The 23,332-nt window shown below is 44.3% G+C and overlaps 2 protein-coding genes across 4 annotated transcripts; one reads left to right on the top strand and one right to left on the bottom strand.

Moving 5' to 3' along the window:
* Positions 1 to 28: 28 nt before the first annotated feature.
* TDH (L-threonine dehydrogenase) lies at positions 29 to 18,124 on the bottom strand. 3 transcript variants are annotated; one of them, XM_015144756.3, is made up of 9 exons: positions 17,850 to 18,124; positions 9,126 to 9,312; positions 7,270 to 7,312; positions 6,140 to 6,210; positions 4,563 to 4,712; positions 4,295 to 4,467; positions 3,133 to 3,223; positions 1,130 to 1,399; positions 29 to 535 (listed from the first exon to the last, which is right to left on the bottom strand). In XM_015144756.3, exons 2-9 carry the CDS (start codon positions 9,295 to 9,297, stop codon positions 396 to 398), a joined length of 1,110 nt encoding a protein of 369 aa, XP_015000242.1. In that variant the 5' UTR covers positions 9,298 to 9,312; positions 17,850 to 18,124; the 3' UTR covers positions 29 to 395. The 3 variants fall into 3 exon arrangements, with proteins under 3 accessions (XP_015000242.1, XP_077799105.1, XP_077799106.1); XM_077942979.1 differs by lacking the exon at positions 17,850 to 18,124 and adding an exon at positions 10,523 to 10,851; XM_077942980.1 differs by lacking the exon at positions 4,563 to 4,712 and having other exon boundaries at positions 17,850 to 18,042.
* On the top strand, positions 16,142 to 21,881 carry LOC144330683 (uncharacterized). The gene is made up of 3 exons (XM_077942981.1): positions 16,142 to 16,268; positions 17,154 to 20,512; positions 21,523 to 21,881. The coding sequence occupies exon 2, from the start codon at positions 17,547 to 17,549 to the stop codon at positions 18,267 to 18,269; it is 723 nt and encodes a 240-aa protein (XP_077799107.1). The 5' UTR covers positions 16,142 to 16,268; positions 17,154 to 17,546; the 3' UTR covers positions 18,270 to 20,512; positions 21,523 to 21,881.
* Positions 21,882 to 23,332: the final 1,451 nt, after the last annotated feature.

Genomic DNA, 23,332 nt, shown 5'->3' on the forward strand with positions numbered 1-23,332 from the left:
AGTCAAGAGAATAATCGAGTCTTAGGAGGAATATTTAAATTGAATTTAATTAAATACAAATGTCACACACTCCCTTCGTCCCAGAAATGGTCACTTCATCCTAATTAAGGAAATGGAAACTAATGATGACTTAAGCCTTATTCTGTGGAATGTGTTTAGACAAGTTCAGGCAAACACCAAAAACTGAGAAGTCCCCCCACCATACCTACAACATTCTGAAAATGCTTAAATGTTAAACTCCATTCTTTGTCTAGCAGTTCAATATGAGCTGCCAAAATTTAGTCCAATTAGTCAGTTCCAAATAATGTAGGCTCCTTGGAGTCTATAACCTTGGAGTCGTGACAGTTCTCCTTTGACAGTGGACCAGGACACAGGAGCTCCTCTTTCAGATTCTTTCAGTTGGCTTGGGCAACTCTGGTTTCAGAACCATGGAAGTTCAACATGGTAGTCACCAACTCTGGAAGATCAAAATCATGTTTCCACCCCCAGTCCTTCCGAGCATTGCTGTCATCAAATTTCATCGGCCAACTATCCGCTAGGAAAAGATACGCAAGAGTAGCTTAAGTTATTCAGGTTGTGGATTTGCAAAAAGGTCTTGACCATTTTATATAAAGGTCTACAGTACAAAGTATAAAACAGGAAATTCCTTTGAGTAAAGCAGAACCGCTATTATGCACAGTCACCCTCTTAGGGCCAAAGACTATTAACCCGTCTTTTGTCAGGCACTGTGAATTTTCACACATTATTAAAATCTCACACAACTTCATAAGAAGTTTTATACTCAAAGAGGTGCTTCCACCCACAAATTGGCAAATTTACAGTATTTGAAGACCTGGGGCTGTTTTCATACTACTTCTATTGCTTCTATTTTTCCTTGCTTTATGTTTAAACTGTAAACAAGATGAAAGGCTAACAAGTTGTTTATTTGGAATGGAATGATTTCACCCACTTTAGAAATCATTCCCCAAAATCAAAGCTTCTGCTGGCTTGGGCTCAACAATTTCTTTGGGCTAGGCTCCTTCTCCAAAAGGTATCTGGACGCTTGGGAAAGATCTATGCTGTCCTTATCCTTCCAAGGTTTACGTCCTCCAGGGACTCACAGTGAAGGCCTTTGCCAGCGGGTACGAACCTATGGCCTGCCGAACGGCATCCACGTTGTATGTGATCTGGAATTCCGGTACGTGCTTGAGGACCTCCTGGGCCAGCTCCTCGGGTGTGAAGCTCATGGCGCTGACATTGTAGGTCCTCATGGAGAGGGACTCGGCCGGGGCCTCCATGACCTCCAGGGTGGCCCTGAGGCAGTCGTCAATGTACATCATGGGCAGCCTTGTGCGGGCTTCCAGGTTGCACTCGAATTTGCCATGCTTTGCGGCATCATGAAAAATCTGGACTGCATAGTCTGAAAGGGAATCCCATGTGTGGGTTATAACAAAACAATGAATGAGCCTCTTGGATTGAGGCAGCAGTTCTCAAATGTTCTAGTCTCAGAGCCTTTTTATAACGGATTCTTAAAATTTAAGAACTCCAGTCAAGCTCAGTGACTCACACCTGTAGTCCCAGCACTTTGGGAGGCCGAGGCAGGTAAATTGTCTGAGATCAGGAGTTCAAGACCAGCCTGTCCAACATAGTGAAACCCCATCTCTACTAAAAATACAAAAATTAGGCAGGTGTGATGGCACACATCTGTAATCCCTGCTACTTGGGAGACTGAGGCATGAGAATCACTCGAACCCAGGAGACAGGAGAGTGCAGTGAGCTGAGATGGCGCCACTGCACTCCAGCCTGGGGGACAGAACGAGACTCCATCTCAAAAAAAAAAAAAACAAGAATTGAGAACTCCCAAAGAAATCTGACTAATGTGGGTTATATCAATATTTACTGTAACAGAGTTAACTGAGAATTGTTTAGAATATTACCTTTTAAAATGACAATAAGCCTATCACATATTAATATGTGTAACATTTTATACGAAAAAGAGTATATTTTCTAAACAAACAAAAGGTACTGAGAAGGATGGTCTGTGGTACATTCTAAAAGTCTCTTTAGGGTCTGGCTTGATAGGGGTCTGCTGGAGCCCCCATCTGCTTCTGTATCCAGTCCGTTCTTATCTTACAAGCCACACCACCTCTGGAAAACTCCACGATGCATTTGTGAAAGGAGAGTGAAAAAGGCCAGTAACGTCTCCATATCGATAAGAGTTTTGACCCTCAAGACCCCTTGAAAGTGTCTTGAGGATGCCCGGAGCTCCCCAGACCACACTTGGAGAAGCACCATATTAAAAAGCAGAAGCTTTGTAAGACCTCCTTCCAAATCTCTCTGATGTGGTCAAGTATCTTCTATATCCATTCTCAGGACCACGGATGTGGAAAGGATACCCGACGTGGGATTTATGAAAGAACGAGTGTTTGAGTCCAAAATAATCATCATCCTTACGTTCCTTTCACATACACAATGCCTACAGTCTATTTGAATAGGGCTCTCTCTGCGCGTTAAGAAACAAGAGGCTGTTGCTTACTGGGGGTCTTCCTACACTGAGTCACAGATTTGTTCTTGAATATTACGTTTTATTCTGGCACTGTGGGTGGCCAATCCCGAGCTGGACCGACAACGCTGGCATGTGCTACCCTTAGTGAGTGTAAGCCAGTTGGGTTCACTGTGCTTTTAAAATGCACATCGAGAGACAACACAGAAACTCTGGTCGCCATACAGCTAAAAAGATAGCACATTCATTTACCACAAAGACAACTCCTCCTAGCAATCAGTCTATTTTTTTTTTTTTTGGTGGTTTTTGTTGTTTTTTATTTTTGAAACAGGGTCTCACTCTGTCACCCAGGCTGGAGTGCAGTGGCATGATCTCAGCTCACTGCAGCCTTGGCCTTCTGGGCTCAAGAGACCCTCCTGCCTCAGGTTCCCCGGTAGATGGGACTACAGGTGTGGGCCATCATGCCTGGCTAATTTTTGTTTATTTTTCATAGAGACAAGATCCCACTGTGTTGTCCAGGCTGGTCTCTGGCTAGAGTGATCCTCCTGCCTCAGCTTCCCAAAGTGCTGGAATTATAGGCATGAGCCTCCGCACCTGGCTAGAAAGCCTATCTAACATACAAGAGATGTAAGAAATAGAAAACACTTAACCAGTTGTTCCTCCTCCAGGCTGGGAGTCAGCTGAAATGATTCCAGGATATCTCAGGCATCGGAAATCTAACCCATACCGGTAATGATAATACTATGAAAAAGAGAAAACATATTCAAACACAGATGTTTTAAATCAGATAGATGCAAAACAATCTGCTTTTCTGAAATCTCATTCCATGCAGTTATATTTAAATACTCCTAAAGAAAATAAAGACTCCTAAGTTTTTATCTTTAAAAAAAAAGTCAACTTTTTGGTGATACATCAATGCTGTAAATAACACATTAGCCTACAGTAGGGCTTTCCAGCCTCTCTTTGGAAAGGTGCCACTGATTATCATCCTAAACGATTCAGCCTGAGTACGTTCCCACACATGGCACGGGGAAAAGCAGAGGAGAGAACAGTAGATGAGAGGGCCGTGGCTATGACCGAGCTGGAGGAGCAGGCAGCAACTCAAATCTACTAGAGTATAAAGATAAAGAGTATTTTGCAGTAGTTCATGCCTATAATCCCAGCACTTTGGGATGCTGAAGTGGGTGGATCACTTGAGGTCAGAAGTTTGAGACCAGCCTGGCCAACATGGCAAACCACTGCCTCTACTAAAAATATAAAATTTAGCGGGGCGTGGTGGCACGTGCCTATAATCCCAGCTACTTCGGAGGCTGAGGCATGAGAATCCCTTGAACCCAGGAGGCAGAGGCTGCTATGAGCTGAGATCACGCCACCACACTCCAGCCTGGGCAACAGAGCAAGACTCTGTCTCAAAAAACAAACAAACAAACAAACAAAAAACAAAAAAACCCAAGATGTTTGAAGTTTTCTGTAGGTTTTAGAGTTACTACCAATGGCTACCAATACTGGGAGCCAGAAAGAATGGTGGGGTACAAGTAAGACAAGCAGCAAATGAAGAGATAGGGGCCGTGCACGGGGCACCCAGGGAGTGCTGAGTGTTCCCACACGGCTGAGGAGGTTTCAGGAGCTGGAGACACCTGCCACATGACAAACCCAGTGAGTTAAGTAAGCGACTCTGGGGCTGAGATCCAAAAAGAGGGAAAGGTCCTCCAGGGATGAATCACCAGGCCTTGGAGGCAAAAAGAATGAGAAAGCAAACAGCAAATCGTGCCAGCCGGGGCACATTCAGCAATCTCGCTGAGTGATACTTACTTCTCCCATGAGCTCCGCGTGGACCTTGGACACCCCGTAGATGGTCCTGGGTCTCTGAATACAGAGATCGGGGGTTGGGTTCCGCGGAGAGGTGGGTCCAAAGGCCCCGATCGTGCTAGGCACAAACAATCGCAGATTGTGTTCTGCAGCGACATCCAGGATGTTATGCAGGCCTGAAATGAACAGACACTATCAGAATCTGAAAACATCTCTTCTTAAAGAACTGGAAAAACTGGCAAATCACATCCAGCCAGAGCCAGATGCTTACCAGTTATATTCACTGCTCTCGCCAAGGAAACATTTGCTTCTCCAATGGCGCTGAGCAAAGCGCTGTAATGAAAGAGCCAGGTGATGCGGTTGTTTACCACAATCTCCCGAAGATTCTTGTAATCCAAGATATCAGAATAAATGAACGGACCTGCAAGGAACATAAATTGAAACCACGAATGTGAAAAGGGTTGTGAACTACATGGACATTTCCCCTTTCCCCCGTTGACTTGTGAATTTCATTGGTAGCCATGCGGTAACCAAGCCAGCTGGGCACTAGGCAGCATTTTTCTTATGGAAGAATCACAAGTCACAGTCAGCCCCCAGGTAAGGACAGCAAACGCTCCTATAGGACCTGCCTGGGCCAGGCCCTGTTCTAAGGACTTTATGTACATTTCTTTCCCATACAGCCTTGGAGGTAAACACATTTTACTGAGGAGGAAACAGGCACAGAGAGGTTAAGCAACTTGCCAGGATCAGAGAACAAGTGGAGGAATTGGGGTTGCAGCTAGGCATCGGCTCCAGAGTGGGTGCTGTTCCTCCCAGCCCTGTTTGCAGAGTGGCTTCACTCTGCTTCCAAGGTGCACATTTGAAAAGGAATAGAGAAACGGACTAATTAAACACCACCACCACCTTGGTATAGAAGAGCCACAAATCATGAGTTTATCATACTTAATTACACAGAGGTAAAGTTGATTTTGTTCTGTGCCAATTTTCCCCACTTACAGCAAACTGTCACTCTTCCCCCATGGTGAGCAGCAAAAGGCTGATGCTGAACCAGGAAAGACTAGGGGGCATTACAAAACCATATTTCTGGGGCAGCAGGGACAGTCTTGCTCTGTCGCTCAGGCTGGAATGCAGTGATGCAATCATGGCTCACTGCAGCCTCTATCTCCTGGGCTCAAGCGGTCCTCCCAAGTAGCTAGGACTGCAGGCATGTGCCACCATGCCAAGCTAATTTTTTATTTCTTGTGGAGACAGGGTCTCACTATATTGCCCAGGCTAGTCTTGAACTCCTGGACTCAAGTGATCCTCCCACCTCAGCCTCCCAAATTGTTGGGATTACAGGTGTGAGCCACCATGCCTAGTCATAAAAACATTTTTGAAGCAGTAAAAAACCTGACTAGAAGAGCTTGATTTTTTGGGGTATGTGTGTGTGTGTGTGTGTGTGTATGTGTGTAGTACTTTAAGAGCAATTCTACACTGTAACATCAGGATTTATTTTTCCAAATTTCTAAAATTCCTTTTCTTCAGTACAGAACTTGATTTTTGTTTGTATTCTCTCCAAGTCAATAAGTTAAAACACAACAAGACAGGAAACAAAGTTTTTATTTCAAATAACATCAAAATATATTATTCCAAAAACTTCAAGATCAAAAGAACTCTTCTGCTCTTTTATCACCTGAATGAGCAGCAGCATTAAAAATACTTATTTTTAAGTGAAATACCAGTGCCTCAATAACTTATCTGAGTCATAAATTCAGCTAGGAGCTGTTGCACGCACCGATTTCATGAGCCACCTCTTTGTGCTTTGAAAATTAGAGATAAAAATAAAAGCAAGACCTATGGATCTCTTACCACTGTGAAAGACATGATCGGGGGGCTTCCTGATGTCAGACAAAATCACATTGTCCTTTCCGAATCGTTTCCTAAAGGGAAAATCAACACACACAAGTTGGCAACATCTAGGATGCAACGAGTCCTGTGAAAAGTCTTACAAAATAAGAACGGTAATTTTCTGCCAGCCTCAAATCTCTACTTCCTCTTCATCCTCAATTCATACACCTTCTGTTCTTGTCTCTCTCACACTCAGGCCTCTATTTCCCTGCCCACAGCTCTGTCTTCTGTTTCTCCTCTCGCCTGACTGTAACCCTACGCTTGTCACCAGTTTCTTCCTATTACCCCTGAGAGTTTTTACCTCTTCCTCATCATTCTTCTTATCTTCTCTCTCTCTTCTTATTCTCTTATCCCATTCTCTCCAAATCCCACACTCTTCCCTTCCAGTTTGCACCTGTACTTCCCTTGGTTCCCAAACAACTAAAAGTCAAAGTGATTCGCTGGGAAAAGTGTGTCTCACTGCCTAAGTTTGGAAAAGAGAGAGAGAGAGAGAGCAAAGAACCAGTCTGGAGATGTTGAGTCAAGGGCCTGTGACAAGTCTGTGATATTCAGAGGCAAAATAAAATGTATTTTAGGCTGGGCACGGTAGCTCACATCTGTAATCCCAGCACTTTGGGGAGGTGAGGTGGGCAGATCACTTGAGGCCAGGAGTTAGAAGACCAGCCTGGGCAACATAGCAAGAGCCCGTCTCTACCAAAAACACAAAAAATTAGCCAGGCGTGGTGGTGGGTGCCTGTAGTCCCAGTTACTCAGGAGGCTGAGGCAGGAGAATCACTTGAACCCAGGAGGTGGAGGTTACAGGGAGCCAGAATTGCACCACTGCACTTCAGCCTGGGTGACAGAGCGAGGCTCCATCTCAAAAAAAAAAAAAAAAAAAAGATATATATATATATACATACACACAATTATACATATAATTTATATATAGATGTATAAATATCTATATATATCTATATATATAGCAGTTATTTAGATATATCTTAACAATGGTAAGGAGCAAGAGGAGAGAAAAGACGTTTAAAAGGCATCACAGATGAGCTCCATATACTTAAGAACTCAGATTTTAAATTTCAAGTTTTTAGGGCTCTTACCTCAAAAGATTAGCAAGCCCCACTCCCAGCTGGCCAAGACCCCCTAGATGAAGAAGAAAAAAAAAGTGAAGCTTTAATGCAAATCTAACCAGTATTATTTCCAGAACGTAATAACTGAGTGAGACTAGTTTTCAGTCTTAGCTAACTATGTAAGTCCTAGGTTGAGCTGATATAACTGCTGCTTACTTCCTATCTTCCCAGGAACGTGGTACAGCACTTAGAAATGCAATAATCTCCCCCAGGCTAGGACAGAGACCAATACAGGTAATATTGGTTTCAGAGACAGCACTCTCACCAGCATGGAGTGGTTCTGAGAAAGAGGAGAAGCAAGGGCGTAAGAAGAGGAAAATCTCATGAAAGCCAGGCACAGGTCTGGAATTTCTTGGGGCAGGAACTCAATCCTGGCCTTCATTATTTTGATGAACTTTGAAGCTTGTCTGCTATGGGTGACAAAATCATTCAAAACCAGTATGAACAGATTCCTATCCACCTCTGGTGGGATGAGGCAGAATCCCATCCTCCATTAGAAGTGGACTGGGATATGAAAGGGCAAAGAGGCAGGGAGAAACCAAGAAGTCATTTGGAAAAGGGACAGACAACTGAATCAACAAGGCGCCACTGAGAAAGTTAAAATGAATAGTATAGCTTCCAGTTTGAAGGATTCAACATGCCATTGACAGAAACAGGAGGCCAGTGGGCTAGGAGCACATTCAGGAAAGGACAACAGTCCATTTCATTTGAGAGAAACTGATGAGGCAGGAAGATATAAAAGTGGGACTTCCTGTAAGCATTTGTTAACTTGGGAATAAAACCAGGACACCCTGAAAGATGCATCATTAGTGGAGGCGAGAGGGAATAAAACACTCAGACAACACGATGGGTGAATCTGAAGAAAGGCACAGAGGGAAATCTACTAAGCTTGAAACTTATTTCAGCATCAGAAGTGGAGAAGGCAGTAAAAGGGCACACGCCCCACATGCACGCGCGCACACGAAAATGAGAAGGATAATGCTGTAAAACCAAGGGAAGAAAGCCTGGCAAGAAAGAGAAAGAAGTAAAACATGTCCATCAAACTGGAGGTAGGCTTGGGCTGGCTGGAAGTGACAGAGTAAAGTCTGGAGTGAGAACGATACAAAATCAGGGGCCAAACATACTTGAGGTGAGGAGGTTCAGGGAGCGAGTCACTGGCAACGATGAGCTCAAGGGCAACAGTGAGTGCTGCGGCAACAAGTCCCTTGGCCAGATGCTAACTTACCTTCTCTATTTCCAACACGCAAATGTGCAATAACAGTTTGGGATGAATGACTCTGAGTTTAGGTTCAGGAGTCTGGCCAAGGAACAGCGTGCCTAACACCAGAATCAATGTTCTAGCCCCGGCACCTTCCTGTGCACTAGCCTTCACTCCCCAGACTGATCCTAATATGGAAGGGAACCAAGTTCCAGAGCAGCTTTTGGCCCCCAGGTTCCTAGATTCCTTCGAACAACAATAAAAGTTATGGCAGGGAAAACCAAGTGCTGGGAACAGTGATGAAATAAGGATTTGGATTTGCAAAATTCTAAAAACCAAACAAACAAAAAAGCCAATGGTGAAAAAGGCAGTGTCTGATCAACAAGAGCAGCTGCTCTAATTTAACACTTTGTATTATAAAATACATCATTCTGAAATCCTTTTCTTAGTACAGACAGTAAATCCAGATTCTGCCATCAGGCCAAGCCTGTTTTTGCTGCATTATCGGCTACAGAGGCAGGCAGTATGGTTCGGATGGCACATTACACGTTCTCAAAACAAAGGCACAGACACACGGCACAGGAAAGAATCAAGCCATGGAAGTAGAAAAAAGAAAAGAAAAACTAACCTGTAATTAAGACTCGCGGATGGTCTGTGTCAGAGAAAGACGCAGAGTGGAAGTTAGCATCTGCTGGAATTTGCCGAGGGGAGATGCCCAGAAAGCGGACCGGCAGGACAGGTGTCCAACAGCCACAGGCTGGGCTCTGCCCCACTCGCCTCAGCATCCGAATGAACAGCATTTTCTTTTCAAATACCTTGTGAGAAAAAAGGAGCAGAGTTAGTGATGTGACCTTTTATCCCTCCAGCTCTTCGAAATGAACTCTTCAACTGAAATGAACACTAAGATTGTCAGCGAATGAGCAAAGCTACGCTTTTAGATTCAGGAATCGAACTAAAGAGACTGCTGAGTTCGCCGATAGGAAGCCAGTCAAGGGCCTCCCGTGAGCCAGGCCCTGTGATAAAGGGATAAAGTGTTGCTCACACAAAGTCCAGCCAAACAAAGGCCGAACTGAGATTCAGAACTGACACCGCACAATGCTGACGCCAGCTGGGATCTAATGCAACAGAGGCGGTGACTGCACGGAGAACCTGCACACCACAGAGACAGTCGGTGGATCCTAGCAAAGGCTTTAAGTCTTGACTACAACTGTTATCAACTTGTCCACACAACATCTGAGGATACAAATGGGTCCCAGATTAAATATTAAATACAGTGCCCTATAAATCTTGCATTAACACTCACATGTTACAATGAACCAGCCTAGAAAAGCAGAGGGTTAAGATAAAAAGGCCCGTAGCATTATTTAGTAAGCTGGGAAGGATTTTTGTTTTTCCATCATCTCTGTAGAAAGGGTCACGTAGAAAAGCCATTTTCTTATTGTTTCAGAGATCACATAATTTAATTTAGTCTAGCTCCTCCTCCTCATCAGCTTTAGTACCAGCTGACCATGAAATCAGCCCTGGCCTCAGAGGTCAAGACGGTCCAGTCACATATGGCTTGAGACTGCCATGTTCCTCAACCTGTCCCCAACACCCAGGCAGGCATGTCTTGAGAGCAGCTGCCCAGCTTGCTTTGCTGGTTCTAACAGCAAACCCCCCAGCCTCCCTACCGGCTGGCCTATCACACACTACACACTGACCTGTGGCCTCTACTTTCTCACCCGCTGGAAGAGGAAGATCTCTTCCAACAGAAAAAGCAGGTGAGCTTCAAAGCCAACTCAGGTGTCCCATCCCCTCAAGCATCTTCTATTTTGCATTATAAAGGGAGAAAAAGTAAACCACAGTTAGAGACATTTCCTGTAAGATATAAACTCATAGGAAGGTACTCAGTGCCTCAAGTAGATTTAAGACAGTGATTCCAAGTTAAATGCCAGAAGTAGCAGCAGCTTTCTTCCAATCCCTAATCATACCAAAACCCAAATTACAGGAAACAAAAGGAAAATAATGTCTTTTCAAAACACATACCTTTTCATACCTTTCTGGGTCATGAAGGTTTTGCTCTTTAGTACTCCAAAACAAGACAGGTAGAAGCTGCCTGGTGGCTTCTCTGGGTCAGTGACTGGACCCACCAGGTGTCCAGCATCTAGAAGACACCCGAGGCCCTTCACCCCGGCTAATGTTCTCAAATAAGTGAGCAGAAGAGAACCTTCTCACTGTGGGCACATCTCTGCTTTCACTGCACAGGCCCAAAGTGATGAGGCAGGTGTCCAGGACGGACCACATTACGGGAAAGGCCTCAGCTTTTCCTCAAGCAGACCTTAGAGGAATGCTAAGTGTAGCCACTGCTGACACCTGAAACCAGGTAAGAACTTGGATTCTTAAAGTCACTTATTTCAGCAAGTGCAAAGGGATATTGAGGAAGCCCAGAGACAACATTTCCCAGAATATTCGAGACTGAAAGACAATTCCAATTCCCGAAAGCAAAATAACGAACAGTCACAGTTAAAAAGGGTTTTTTTAATTTAAAAATGGAAAAGACGGGAGCTGCAGGGGAAGAGCAAACCCTGAAGATATAAAACAGGTACAACTGTATTCATCGCTTTCTCCACAAAGGGAAAGCATGAAGGAGGCACCCAACAAATTGTTAAATGAATGTGGAGTTCAGTTCAACAACATGGACAGTTCGTAGCGGAGTTGGTTCTTCTTAATTCACTATTATTAGTAGCTAACATTTTTTGCTGTTTATATACCACAAGCTGGTGCGTGCTCAATGGTACTACCACAAGCACCACTCCCCTAGAAAACCTAGTTCTTAACCACCGCGCAGCAATACTGCCTCTATTACAGAATCACTTTAATACATAGATATTATAAACAAAAATAATTTTAAAACCCTCCAACCCACCAAGGCATGTAGATTTTCTTGTTGCTCCTGCCAAGTTAAACTTAATACTCTTAAGGCAGAAGTTCTCTAATTTTTTGGTCTTTATATATATCTATGTTTCATATCTACGTTTCATATCTATATAAAGACCAAAAAAATAGAGTCTGTATATTATGGTCTATATATTTGGTCTATGGATCAAAAAATTATGGTCTATACATATAACTCCTTTATACTCTTAAAAATGGAGAACTCCAAAACGTTACTGTTTATGTTGGTTGTATCTATTAATGTTTAGTGTTAGAAAGCAAAACAAATAAATGTTTAACATCTTTATTAATTCATTTAAAAACAATAAATACGTTAACATAAACATCATTAAAATAACTATATTTTCAGGAGCCTGAGATAGAAGAATTGCTTGAACCGGGGATGTGGAGGTTGCAGTGAGCCGAGATGGTGCCTCTGCACTCCACTCCTGCCTGGTAGAGCAAGGTTACATCTCAAAAAAAAAAAAAAACACCTGTTTTCCAATACAAAAAATATTCAGTGGAAGGAGTGCCATTATTTTAAACTTTATACTTCTCTTTGATTAAAAAAAAACATACAAAAAAACCCTGGATTTTCATATCTGCTTCTGCAATTTGTTTCTCTAATTGAAAAAAAATCCAAACACATCAAAGCAGTGAAAAGAGGAAATGGTATTTTATTCATTTTTTCAAATAATTCTGGAAGTTCATCTTTGCTACCACTCCAAAACTCAATGCATCGGTCTTCTTAAAGGTTAGTTGTGATGCGGAATCTGAAAGCTTATCAATGAACTCTTTGTACTTTGCTACATTAAAACTTAACTTAATGCTTTAAACCAGTGGTCCCCAACCTTTTTAGCACCAGGGACCAGTTTTGTGGAAGACAATTTTCCATAGACTGGGAGGAAGGGGGGTGGTTTCGGGATGATTCAAGCACATTCCATTTATTGTGCACTTTATTTCTATTATTATTGCATTGTAATATATAATAAAATAATTATACAACTCACCATAATCTAGAATCAGTGGGAGCCCTGAGGTTGTTTTCCTGCAACTAGATGGTCCCATCTAGTAACAGATTATCAGGCATTAGATTCTCATAAGGAGTGTGCAACCTAGATCCCTGGCATGTGCAGTTCACAATAGGATTTGTGCTTCTATGAGACTCTAATGCTGCAGCTGATCTGACAGGAGGCAGAGCTCAGGCGAGCAATGGGGAGCAGCTGTACATACAGGTGAAGCTTTATTCATTCACTCAATCACTGCCGCTCACCTCCTGCTGTGCAGTCTGACTCCTGACAGCCCATGGGCTGGCACTGCTTTAAATGGATCTTTTAGCCCTGCATAACTTTGTACCTTCATGCATTAGCCTTTTGGAAAATATTGATTCAGTACGTTATGTGCATTGTCCAAATATTAACACACTTCACTATATGATATTAAAAAGTCCTACTAGTTAATATCACCACTGATCTCGTCAGAAAATTCCTAAGTATGGGGAAGCTGTCAAGTTCATGGTGGTAAATACAAATTAATTGGCAAGAAACACTGTTAGTTGTTTCCTTGAAGTGACAGGCTCACTTCCTTCATGTTTTAGAATATGTCCGGCAATTATCCAAGTATGAATACTCATTGTTTGTCAGCCTGTCAAGCAAAAATGGTTTTCTATGAAGAAAAGTGGCCAGTTCAGCTCACAATTCAATCACACGCTGCTTCAGCTGAAGACAACCATGACACTTTGAAACATGTCATAGTGGGCTTTATAGGCACTTCCCTCCACTATACAGCATATCCAAGAGATGCATACTCAGAAGTCAGGATTTAATCCGGACAGTCATTTTTACTGTTTCATCAGGACATTCTTAAGTAAAACTGTCAATTTTCTCTCATTTTTTATTGAAAGCATAGGGCAGTAAAAAATACAGTGACGACTAGAACAGCTTGGTACCAACTGCCTTGATTTGCACAAAGGCACCAGGAGTTTTACCCAGCATTGCTCTGGCATCATCAATGCAAGTTCAATGCACTTGTTCCAGAATGAATCATAAAATTCAAAAAAGTTATTCAACTTTGAATATCTTGGCACTACTCATGTTTGCCACCAAGCATTCACTAAAAAGCTACTGTCTATTGTAAAGATAAAGGATTGTATATTGCTATTACATATTACAATAAAAAGATTATCTAAAAAGGTATTGATTGGTTTGGTGCTGATACCAGAAGAATACAAGCAAAATGGCACCTCTAGTCTTTCTTCCATTTGTGAGGCAGAAATACACTTCTACAGTCAATATACTAACTGGGTCTTCGTGTTTCAGCTAAATCTTTAATTTGGCAGATTACTGTATCATTGGAAAACTGAAGTGCTATGAGCTCGTTCAATGCTTTTTCATCTAAACAAGGCTTTATCATGTGTTTCTGCAACCAATGCAACTTGATAATTTATCCTGCTTTACGCTTCAACTTTGTCGTTTTTAGTTTGAGAAGCCATGACAAAAATCTCTGACTTTTAAAAAGCTCATTATATCCACACTTAAGCGATTCCGTTCATTTTTCTTTAGAGGACTCGGAATGGTTGGTCTCAAAATAATGCTACTGGCACCATAATACTGTTGAAAATGGTTCTGTGGCATAAGACACATAAGACCAATTACTAACAGCTATAAAGCTCAGGAAATCTTTCACCTTGCCTTAGTTTTGCTCATTTCTCTGGAGTAAATTCCTCCGTTCCATGAATCAGGAATACTCTGATATATTCATTTCATTTTTTTCAGCATTTTAGGCAATAGGTGGTGCAGCTGTAAGCTGAAAAATCAAGTTTTCTAATATCCCCCTTTTAAGCCAAGAATCTATCCTTAAATAGAAAAATATCTAAATATCCTTTTATTTTAGAATAAAATATTATTACATTCAAAAATCATTTTATGCCATTTGAAATTTTAGAAAGGCTTTCCAATCAAGACTACAGAGTGTACTTTTTGTTGTTTTTTCACATAGGCACAGAAAACTCTGGGATTTCAAATTAGTAACTTATTAATAGAAAATTAGGTCACAGATACAACAGGTATAAGTAAAGATAGCCAGTAAGTGCACGGTAGAAATACTAAGTGCAAATTGAGTTCATCTCTGAAAATGCAGATATTTTTATCCTAACCCTAACACCTTAGAAGATCTGAGAAACAGCAGAATACACAAGCACAAATTCCATTAGTCATCACAGGCAAAGCTCTTTGCAAGTCATGTAATCTCTGGGAAACTCACCGCACACTTGTGAGAGAACGAATGAAAAAGGTAAATAACATCTTAGTATTCTTTTAAAAAATAGTTTTGACCTCATGGACCCTACGGGAGGTTTCAGAGACCCTCCACAGTTCCCCAGATTACAATTTGAGAACAGCTGCTCTAAAGTAAAACTTTCTTTGCCAAGCTAGATATTAAATTTATATAGAGAAAGTCAAAGATGATTTTCAGTCCCTCCTACCTAAAGATCAAATGAGAGCCCATGAACTTTCTGTCCCAAGCACCTTGTTTACTTTATTTGCAAGGATAAAGAGGAAAAGGTTAACATACTCTCCTCCACAAATAATGAAGCACTTTCCCAACCTGGGCCTCTCTGAGGTGGTCATGGAAGGTCACAACTTCTTCCATGCCCCCTGCATATCCACTTATCTGCATTAACAGCAGCAGTCACACAGCAGCGGCATCGGGAAATGAGGGGGCGATAGAGACACAGACTACAGCCCAGATGACTCCAGTGATTGCTTGCACATGGGTGGGTGGTGAAGGTGTCAAGAATATGAAGGTCTCTAATTGGGGCCGCTGCAAGAATGGGCTTTCTGGAGAAGCAGATCAGGTGAGAAGACAGAAGTCAAGTGAGTTTGGCTGTGGACATGTTAGGTTTAGGTGCCAGAGACCATATAATTGCCTCTCCTAGGAAGTTGTGATGCATGTTCGTACTCAATGCTGTGTCTAAGAGGCAGACAGGAAGGGGAAACCATCACAGGTTTACATCTCAAAAATCAAATGACCCTATTCTCTGGGGAAAAAAAAAGTTACCTCAGTTTCTTGGGGGTGTGGCAGTGGGGGCGGGGCGGGGGGACTTAATTCAACTGTGATTGCTCTAAAGAGAGATATTTTTTAGCTATTAAGGAAACTTCCACCCATAATACCGAAGACAACTAGATATGCAGCATCAGTTTTCCTCCGTGTTCTTGCTGTCATGAGATCTCCCAACATTTCTGTCTGTAATTATTCTTAGGTATGGAGACAGTAACAGATGTATTAAGTAATGTCTTTAGCAATTAAGCGTGAAACTAAGATATCCAGCCTCCAACAGATGAATGGATAAAGAAAATAAGGTCTACACATACAACAGAAGTTTTTCAGTCTTAAAAAAGGAGGGAATTCTGACACTTGCTACAACATGGCTGAAGCTCGAAGTCATCAGGCTAAGTGAAATAAATCAGTCACCGAAGGACAAACACTGTATGACTCCACTGATGTGCATTATTTAAAGTACTCAAAAAATCATAGAAACAAAGTAGAAAGGTGGCTGGTTGCCAAGGGCTGGGGTAGAGGCAGAGAAATTAGTGTTTAATGAGCGCACAGTTTCAGTTTTGCAAGATGAACAAGTGCTGGAGATTGATTAAATAACAACGTGAATATACTTAACGCTACTGAACTGTACGCTTAGAAATGTTTAGGATGGTAAATCTAATGTTACGTGATAGGAATCACAAAATTACAATAGTAAAAAGTTTTACAGTGTTCAGCACCACGAAACGACCTGCATGCATATGTGCGTGTGTGTATATATAGATATATCTGAAGAGCCAGAAAACTCGCCTAACATAGATCAGTGTTGCCCCCAAAGACCCGGCAAACTCCAAACCCCAGCCCTTGTCCTCTCCCCTCTTCCATTTGCAAACCTGTTTAAACCTACTACTCTCCCGCTGCCCGCTCCTTCCTTCCAGCCTCAGGGGTCTGCAGGAGCATTTCCGCTGCTGGTGCTCACGCCTAGCCCCTCACATCGGGCCTTCCCTGCTCTGAACTCAGTGATAACTGCCCCGTTGACAACTTCCTGGCGCCAATGCCCCCTACCCCTCCCCACTTCTAACTTAATACCTATGTCCATCCTCACCTTCATTTTCACTGGGTTCCCGCACTCCAATCTTATTCTGCTTTAAGGAGCAAGAACGTTTACCAGACGCATTTGCAAGGCAGTCTGGGCTTTAAAACCTGACTCATTACATCATCATTATCACCAATGCATCCTCTTAATAGTAATGATCCAAGGAAAAATCAGGCGCCTTGTAACTACGGAGCATTGGCAAAGCATCTGCTTTCCTGAACTCTTATTTAACCCTTACAGCAACCCTGAAGCTGGGGCCTTTCCCCCCTTTTTCAGAATCCACTGACCAGCCCAAGGTCAGGCAGTTATTAACTACCAAGAGAGGTAGGTCCACCATGTCCCAAACCCTCTACCTCCAGCACCCCAACTCTTCCCACTCAAGAGAAGAGATGAGCTCAGATGCCTAACAGAAGGCAAAGAAGAAACACCCCCAGGGCCACGCAGGGGGCACCTTTCCTGGCAGCCTGCACCCCTCCCCAGGGGGACAGCACGCACCAGCCAGGGGTTCTGGACCCGCGGTCGGCCTCGCTATGTGCGCCTGGCTTCTTGCCTTGCCAAATCTCAGGTTGCCGCGATCTCAGAAAGGGGGCAATCACCATGCCATCCCAATAGATTGTTGAGAGCATTTAATAAAAGCAGTCAATCTATGAAAAGCACTGTGCAAACTGCGCTGTCCATGTAAAGGCTCAATCCACATTCGCTTTCTCTCTTAAGTCTCTGAGCTGGTCAAGTCTGGGCTTTAAGTGGGGATGATCCGAAAGCTAGAAAGGATCGAGAAAATCCCAAAGCTCTAAATGTGAGCTAGGGAGAGTCTCAGAGGGAGGTCTGACTGCAGAGCGGGAGTCTCCTCCTCCCGCGCGCGGCTGCCCGGGACGGGACGCCCATGGGGCATCCAGGACGAGGACGCGAGGTCTCAGCCTGGGCGGGTGGACAGGGTGTAGGGTCCTACCCTCCGCAGGCGATGGCTTCCCAAAGTCTGGATAAACCGGTTTCGCGGGGCCGGCCATGCCCGCCCCTCTTCCCAGCGTGGGGAGCCTTTTCAAAAGTGGAGGGGAGCGGGTGTCGCGCCCTGCCAACCCGGGCTGCGCCTGGGCCCTCCCCGCCGGGCTCCCGCGCCGCCCTCGGGACTATGCGGCCACTGCCGGGACACCCGCGCGCGCCCTGGAGCGCAGAATCTGCGGCGCCGTGCAGGGCTCGCCCCGACTTCGGCCAGCCCCTAGCCATCAGCTCCGCGGCCCGTCCCCACTCCAAGAGGGGGCTCGGCTCCCTGCTCCACTCGGGGAAATGTCAGGCGACCCCCAGACTGACCTTCCTGCGCACCCCGCTGAGGCTGCGAACCCAGAGCCGGAGCTGCCAGCAGACCCAGCGCAGGCCAACCCCGGCGCCTTTATCCCGCGCCGCCCCGCCAGGCGCACCAATCCCCGGCCGAGGAGGGGGACCGCTCGGCGCCGCGGGAGGCGGGCCGCGCACGCCCCCCGCAGGGAGGACTCAGGGACAGTCAGGGCCCCGGGAGAGTCCGCGCACATTGCCCTCTCCGCGGCGCCAGCCCTGGCGTCTGAGCGTGGCCCCGCCAGGGAGGGGCGACGCGATCAGAGCCGCACGCGACTGAAATTCGCACTCTGGAGCCGCAGAGCGCGCGGTCTTGCTGTGTTTAGCCGCTCCCTGGCAAGTGACGTGGGGAAAGAACGCAGGGCGCAGGAGAGACAGCTGGAAACGTTTGCGGGGTAGCTGCCCCAGGATTGAGGGTCTGGAGGTCAGGTGTGGGGAGACCTTGAGCGAGGCACTTCTTGGCCTCCCAGCTGGGAGGCATCGCTGAAAAATTAGGTGACCTCCAAGACCAAACACCAGCAGAGTCAGCGTCACCTGGGCGCGGGTTGGAAATGCAAATTGGCAGGGCGCACCCCAACCCCTCCGGACCTGCTGAGTCAGCATCTCTGGGGGTGGTGCCCGCGCGCCCCCAGCGGGACGCCGGTGCGCGCAGTAGCTTGAGAAGCGCGGGTCCAGGGCGCTGGTTCTCAAACTCCGCTGCATATTGCAATTACCTGGGAGCTTTTTAACCTCCAAACGCCCAGGCTGGCCCTGGACCAAATGACAGAATCTCCGGGGCTGAGGGAACGGGGACAGAGAAGTCCAGACGTAAGCATCTCTTTTAAGCTCTTAAAGCGATTCCAGTGTGCTGTGAAGGTTGGACTCAAGATATGGTCCCTGGACAAAGCAGCCCCCACTCCAGACCTACCGAACCAGGGAATCTGCATTTTCACAGGATCCCCGAGTGACTTGCAGGCGCCTTCGGTTTGGGACAAACAACTCTAAGATGTCTTCTCACATTAAGAATCTGTGATTTTGTGAAATCTGTCTCGTTTTGTTTAGCGGGCTAGCCACATCCCGTTTTTTCAGCTTCTCCTTTGACTTAATCCCTGAAGATGGCTCTGCCTCTGGCGCGCTTGAAATATATCGACTAGGTCATGATCACCGTGCAATCTGCTCAGTGTAGCCTCCCCGCTTGGAGAAGTGTTATTAATGCAATCTAAAATGACTACGGTTCTGCGGTCTTCCGAACTGCCCACGGGGGTAGGGGTTTCAGACTTTTGGCATCTCAAGAGACTTGAGATTACCGAGACCAAGATACCCACTTCAAGAGGAAAAGGTGAGGCCTCACCCAGGGACGTGACGAGGTGGGATCAAGGCCACGGGGGACCAGAATGCTGACCCAGGCAACCTCTCCCTGCCGCGCTGCCCTTTGTAATACTCCGTATCATATCATGAGGAGCTATTTTTCTTTCTCCACAAACTTGGTGGTGAATGGAAGAGGATATCAAGCTCGCTTTGAGTGGGATTGAGGTAGGAGGCGGGGCTCAGACACCAGACCAGATTGAGTACTAACTAAAGCAGGGTCAGGGCCAAAGCAGCTTTCCCTCAGATAGGCTCACCAGGGTGCCACGTCAGTTTACCGTTGCCATGGCAATATCAGGGCGTTACTGCCCGTTTCCATGGCAGTAATCCAATAATTACCACCCCTTCCCTAGACATTTCTGCATAAACCTCCCCTTAATCTGCATGTAATTAAAAGTGGGTATAAATATGACTGCAAAACTGCCCAGAGCTGCTCCTCTCTGCTGGGCGAGCCCTGCTCTGCAGGAGCGATCACGAAGCTGTAACCCTGCCTCTTCCATAAAGCTGTTTTCTTCTACCTCTGGCTTGCCCTTGAATTCTTTCCTGGGCAAAGCCAAGAACCCTCCTGGTCGAAGCTCCATTTTGGGGCTCACCTGCCCTGCATCAGGATTACAGGTGGGAACGTTGCGGGGTAGAGCGATCCACTGATACTGGCTCTGGTCTGCATTGGGGAATGGTGGACGGTCAGACGGAGGCACAGACCATAGCTTCGACCTTTGTTCTTGGGGACAGGACAAGGGGAAGGTGTGATTCCAGGGACTGAAAAGTGGGTGGTTTCTGGCTACCTCGCATCTACTTCCTCTCTTCCCCATGCTAAGAGGCTGAAGTGAATGGCGTCAGTCCTCGCCCTCCTCAGTCAAGAGGCAGACACTATCTGAGATTTAAATCCTGACCCCACTAGCAGAGGCCCTCTGAGGCCAGTCCCGCCCAGGGACACTGCCTATGGGCTTCCTGGCTCTAGGACCGCCTTGGATTTCTGCCCCTTCGGGCTGCTTCTCCAGTCCTCCCAGTGAGTCTGTGTCCTCCTCAGACCCTTTGGCTTCTGTCTGCAAAATAAGTTTCTGTCCTAACTTACGGAGTGATAATGTTCAGAATTTCTCTCCATTTTCAGGGTTGAGATTTTGGCTCTAAAATCACAAACCCAAATAACAAAAATAAATAAAATAAGTACAAATAGCCTCTAGTCTGTATTCATATAAATAAATAACTGAATGAGTGACTAAGTCGGGGGAAGGGGCAGCTCTTTGTTTTCTCTGAGGCAAGATCTCACTCTGTTGCCCAGACTGGAGGGCAGTGAGGTGACATCAGCTCACTGCAGCCTGGCCAACAATTCTTTCTTGCAGAATTCCAATTAATACATGTAGAAGGAATAAGAGACATGGCAAATCACCACTGAAACTCTACTTCAATCATTGCTGCAGGCAGGGTCCCCAGATGTGGCAAAATTAGCTGGGGAAAACTTAAGGAGAAGCGGGATATTTGCATAGTCTCAGAGCATCTCTCCCGAAATAGATGTTTGTCAATAACAAAGGGAAAAATATTAACTTTGCAGTGAGGAAAACTGGCATCACCACCTTAACCACGTGACCCAGGTTTACCTCTCCAGAAACATGTTGACAGAGGAGGCGCTGGGAAGAGTGCAGCGCGCTGGAGGTTTTCCTACCCAACAATACACAATCTCACTGCGAGAAAACATTAGACAACCCAAGTGGAGGGACACTGCAACAAGATAACTGACCAGTACCCTTCAGAAGTCTCAAAGTCACGAAAGACAGGAAAACTGAGGAACTGTCACAGATTAAGGAGACAATGACTCCTGTCAAGTGAAATCCTGGATTAGATCTTGGCACAGAAAAAGAGCATCAGTGGAAAAGCCAGTGAAACATGAATAAACTTTCTAGTTTAGTTTATAGTACAGTGCTCTTTTTACTTCCTTGTAGATGACTTCTCCATTACAGTTGTACTATGATTATGTAAGAGGTTAATATAAGGGGGTGCTGGGTGAAGGATACAAAGGAACTCTCTACTATTTTTGCAACCTTGTCTGTCTAAAATGATCTTGGCCAGGCATGGTAGCTCACACCTGTAATCCCAGCACTTTGGGAGGCTGAGGCAAGTGGATCACTTGAGGTCAGGAGTTTGAGACCAGCCTGGCCAACATGGTAAAACCCTGCCTCTACTAAATAAACAAACAAACAAGCAAAGACAAAAATTAGTCGGGTGTAGTGCCACGTGCCTGTAATCCCAGCTACTTGGGAGGCTGAGGCAAAAGAATCACTTGAACCCGGGAGGCAGAGGTTGCAGTGAGCTGAGATCACGCCACTGCACTCCAGCCTGGGTGACAGAGCGAGACTCCATCTCAAGAAAGAAAACAAACAAAAAAGATCTTAAAATAAAAACTTTAAAATGTATCTTGATAAGTAAAAAAAAAAAAAAAAAAAAAAATGCAGTAAAATTTATCACTTGGTAAAAATGACTAAAGAGCTTCCTGAAAAATGTTTATATGTAAAATTTCACTTGGGAAAAATATACTTTGCAGAAATAATGACCACAAAAGTAGACCGACAAAGGGAGAAATGGTTTAAACCTGAAATGAGCAAAATCACTGGATATTGAATCGAATCTTTGTTGCAAAATTTAAGAGAAAGTAATGAATTACAAATAAAATTCAGTAAAGGAAAAAGGAAAAGGAGGGAAAATGAAATCATTCATAGAAAATTGATTACAGGCTTAAGTTTCTAAATGAAAAGATTTTTTCTTTGTATGCAATTAGAGAATGTGAATACAATTGTGACCATAAGTTCCTAAACAGGGCATATCAAAACATTCTGTTTTAGTTTGTTTGCTTAAGATGCCTAGATGTATGGTTCAGGAAGAATGGACAAAATATTCAAATTCCATGCTTCATTTCAAGATTCCACAGTGCTTTAAAATATGAAGGGAGAGGCTTGCTTCTGTATAAGGTCTAATAGCATTGCCTGGACAGGGACTTATGCCCAGAATGACTAAAGAAATTCAGCCCCAGGGAACATGCAAGTAAATTACATCACCAAGCCACAACTTCTGTCCTTAGTTATTAATGAAAAAGTAAATAAATAAATAAAAGCACCAGGTCTCCCCTTCCAATTGCAGGAGTAGAGGGTCTAGAAATGTAATGTCCCATACAATAGTCACTAGCCACATGTGGCTATTCATGCCTCGCAGTGTAGCTAGTGTGAACTAAAATGTGCTGTCAAACACCAGATTTTGAAAATATAGTGTTTAAAAATGTGACTATCCATTAATGAATTTCATATTGATTGTATGTTAAATGGAAAATATTTTTAATAAGGTAAGTTAAATAAAACATATTACAATTCATTTCACCTTTTGTTTTGCTCTTGTGTGATTAATAGAAATTTTAAAATTATATATGTGGCTCATATTAGATTCCCATAGAACAGCACTGACCTAGAAGTTCCAAGAGAAAGTTCTGTAGGCTATGGACACCCTCTTTCTCCGTTATTTGTAAAAGGCCAGCCTTGACCCTTCATTGGTCTAAGAATTACTTAGACCCTTGAAGATTTCCACCATCCAGCAGAAGCAATGAAAGCAATGCTGGTAACATCTAAAATAAAAATCCAAGCCATGTCCTACAATTCACAACCTTCTTCTAGAGAGAAATTACTATTTCTGAAAAAACAAACAAACAAACAAAACTGCTTCAAGGACTCTTTGATTAAGACTTGCTCTGATAAGATAGTTACCTACTAATGTTCCACCTCTTGGTGGACTGCTGACGGTTAGGAAGCTGGTGACATTGAACCAGACTTTTTCTTTAAACATTTAGCCTAACAATTATTACCAAGTCCAGTAGTTATCAAACTGCAGGATGTAACAGAATCACCTGCAGAGTTTGTTAAAACACAGATTTCTAGTCTCTACGCCAGAGTTTTTTATTCAGTAGGGATAGGGTGGGGTCTGAGACTCTATTTCTAGCGAGTTTCCAGATGAGGCTCATGTTGCTGGCCCAGGGACCATGCTGTGGACTGTTGCTCTAGTAATTCGCCTTTCCCATGAAATGTCCCTATCTAGAGTCAGCCTCTGAATTTACCTATTAGAGATCTTTTCCCAATAAA

The sequence above is a fragment of the Macaca mulatta genome, chromosome 8 (genome assembly GCF_049350105.2).
Source record: "Macaca mulatta isolate MMU2019108-1 chromosome 8, T2T-MMU8v2.0, whole genome shotgun sequence".
NCBI classification, from domain to species: domain Eukaryota; kingdom Metazoa; phylum Chordata; class Mammalia; order Primates; family Cercopithecidae; genus Macaca; species Macaca mulatta.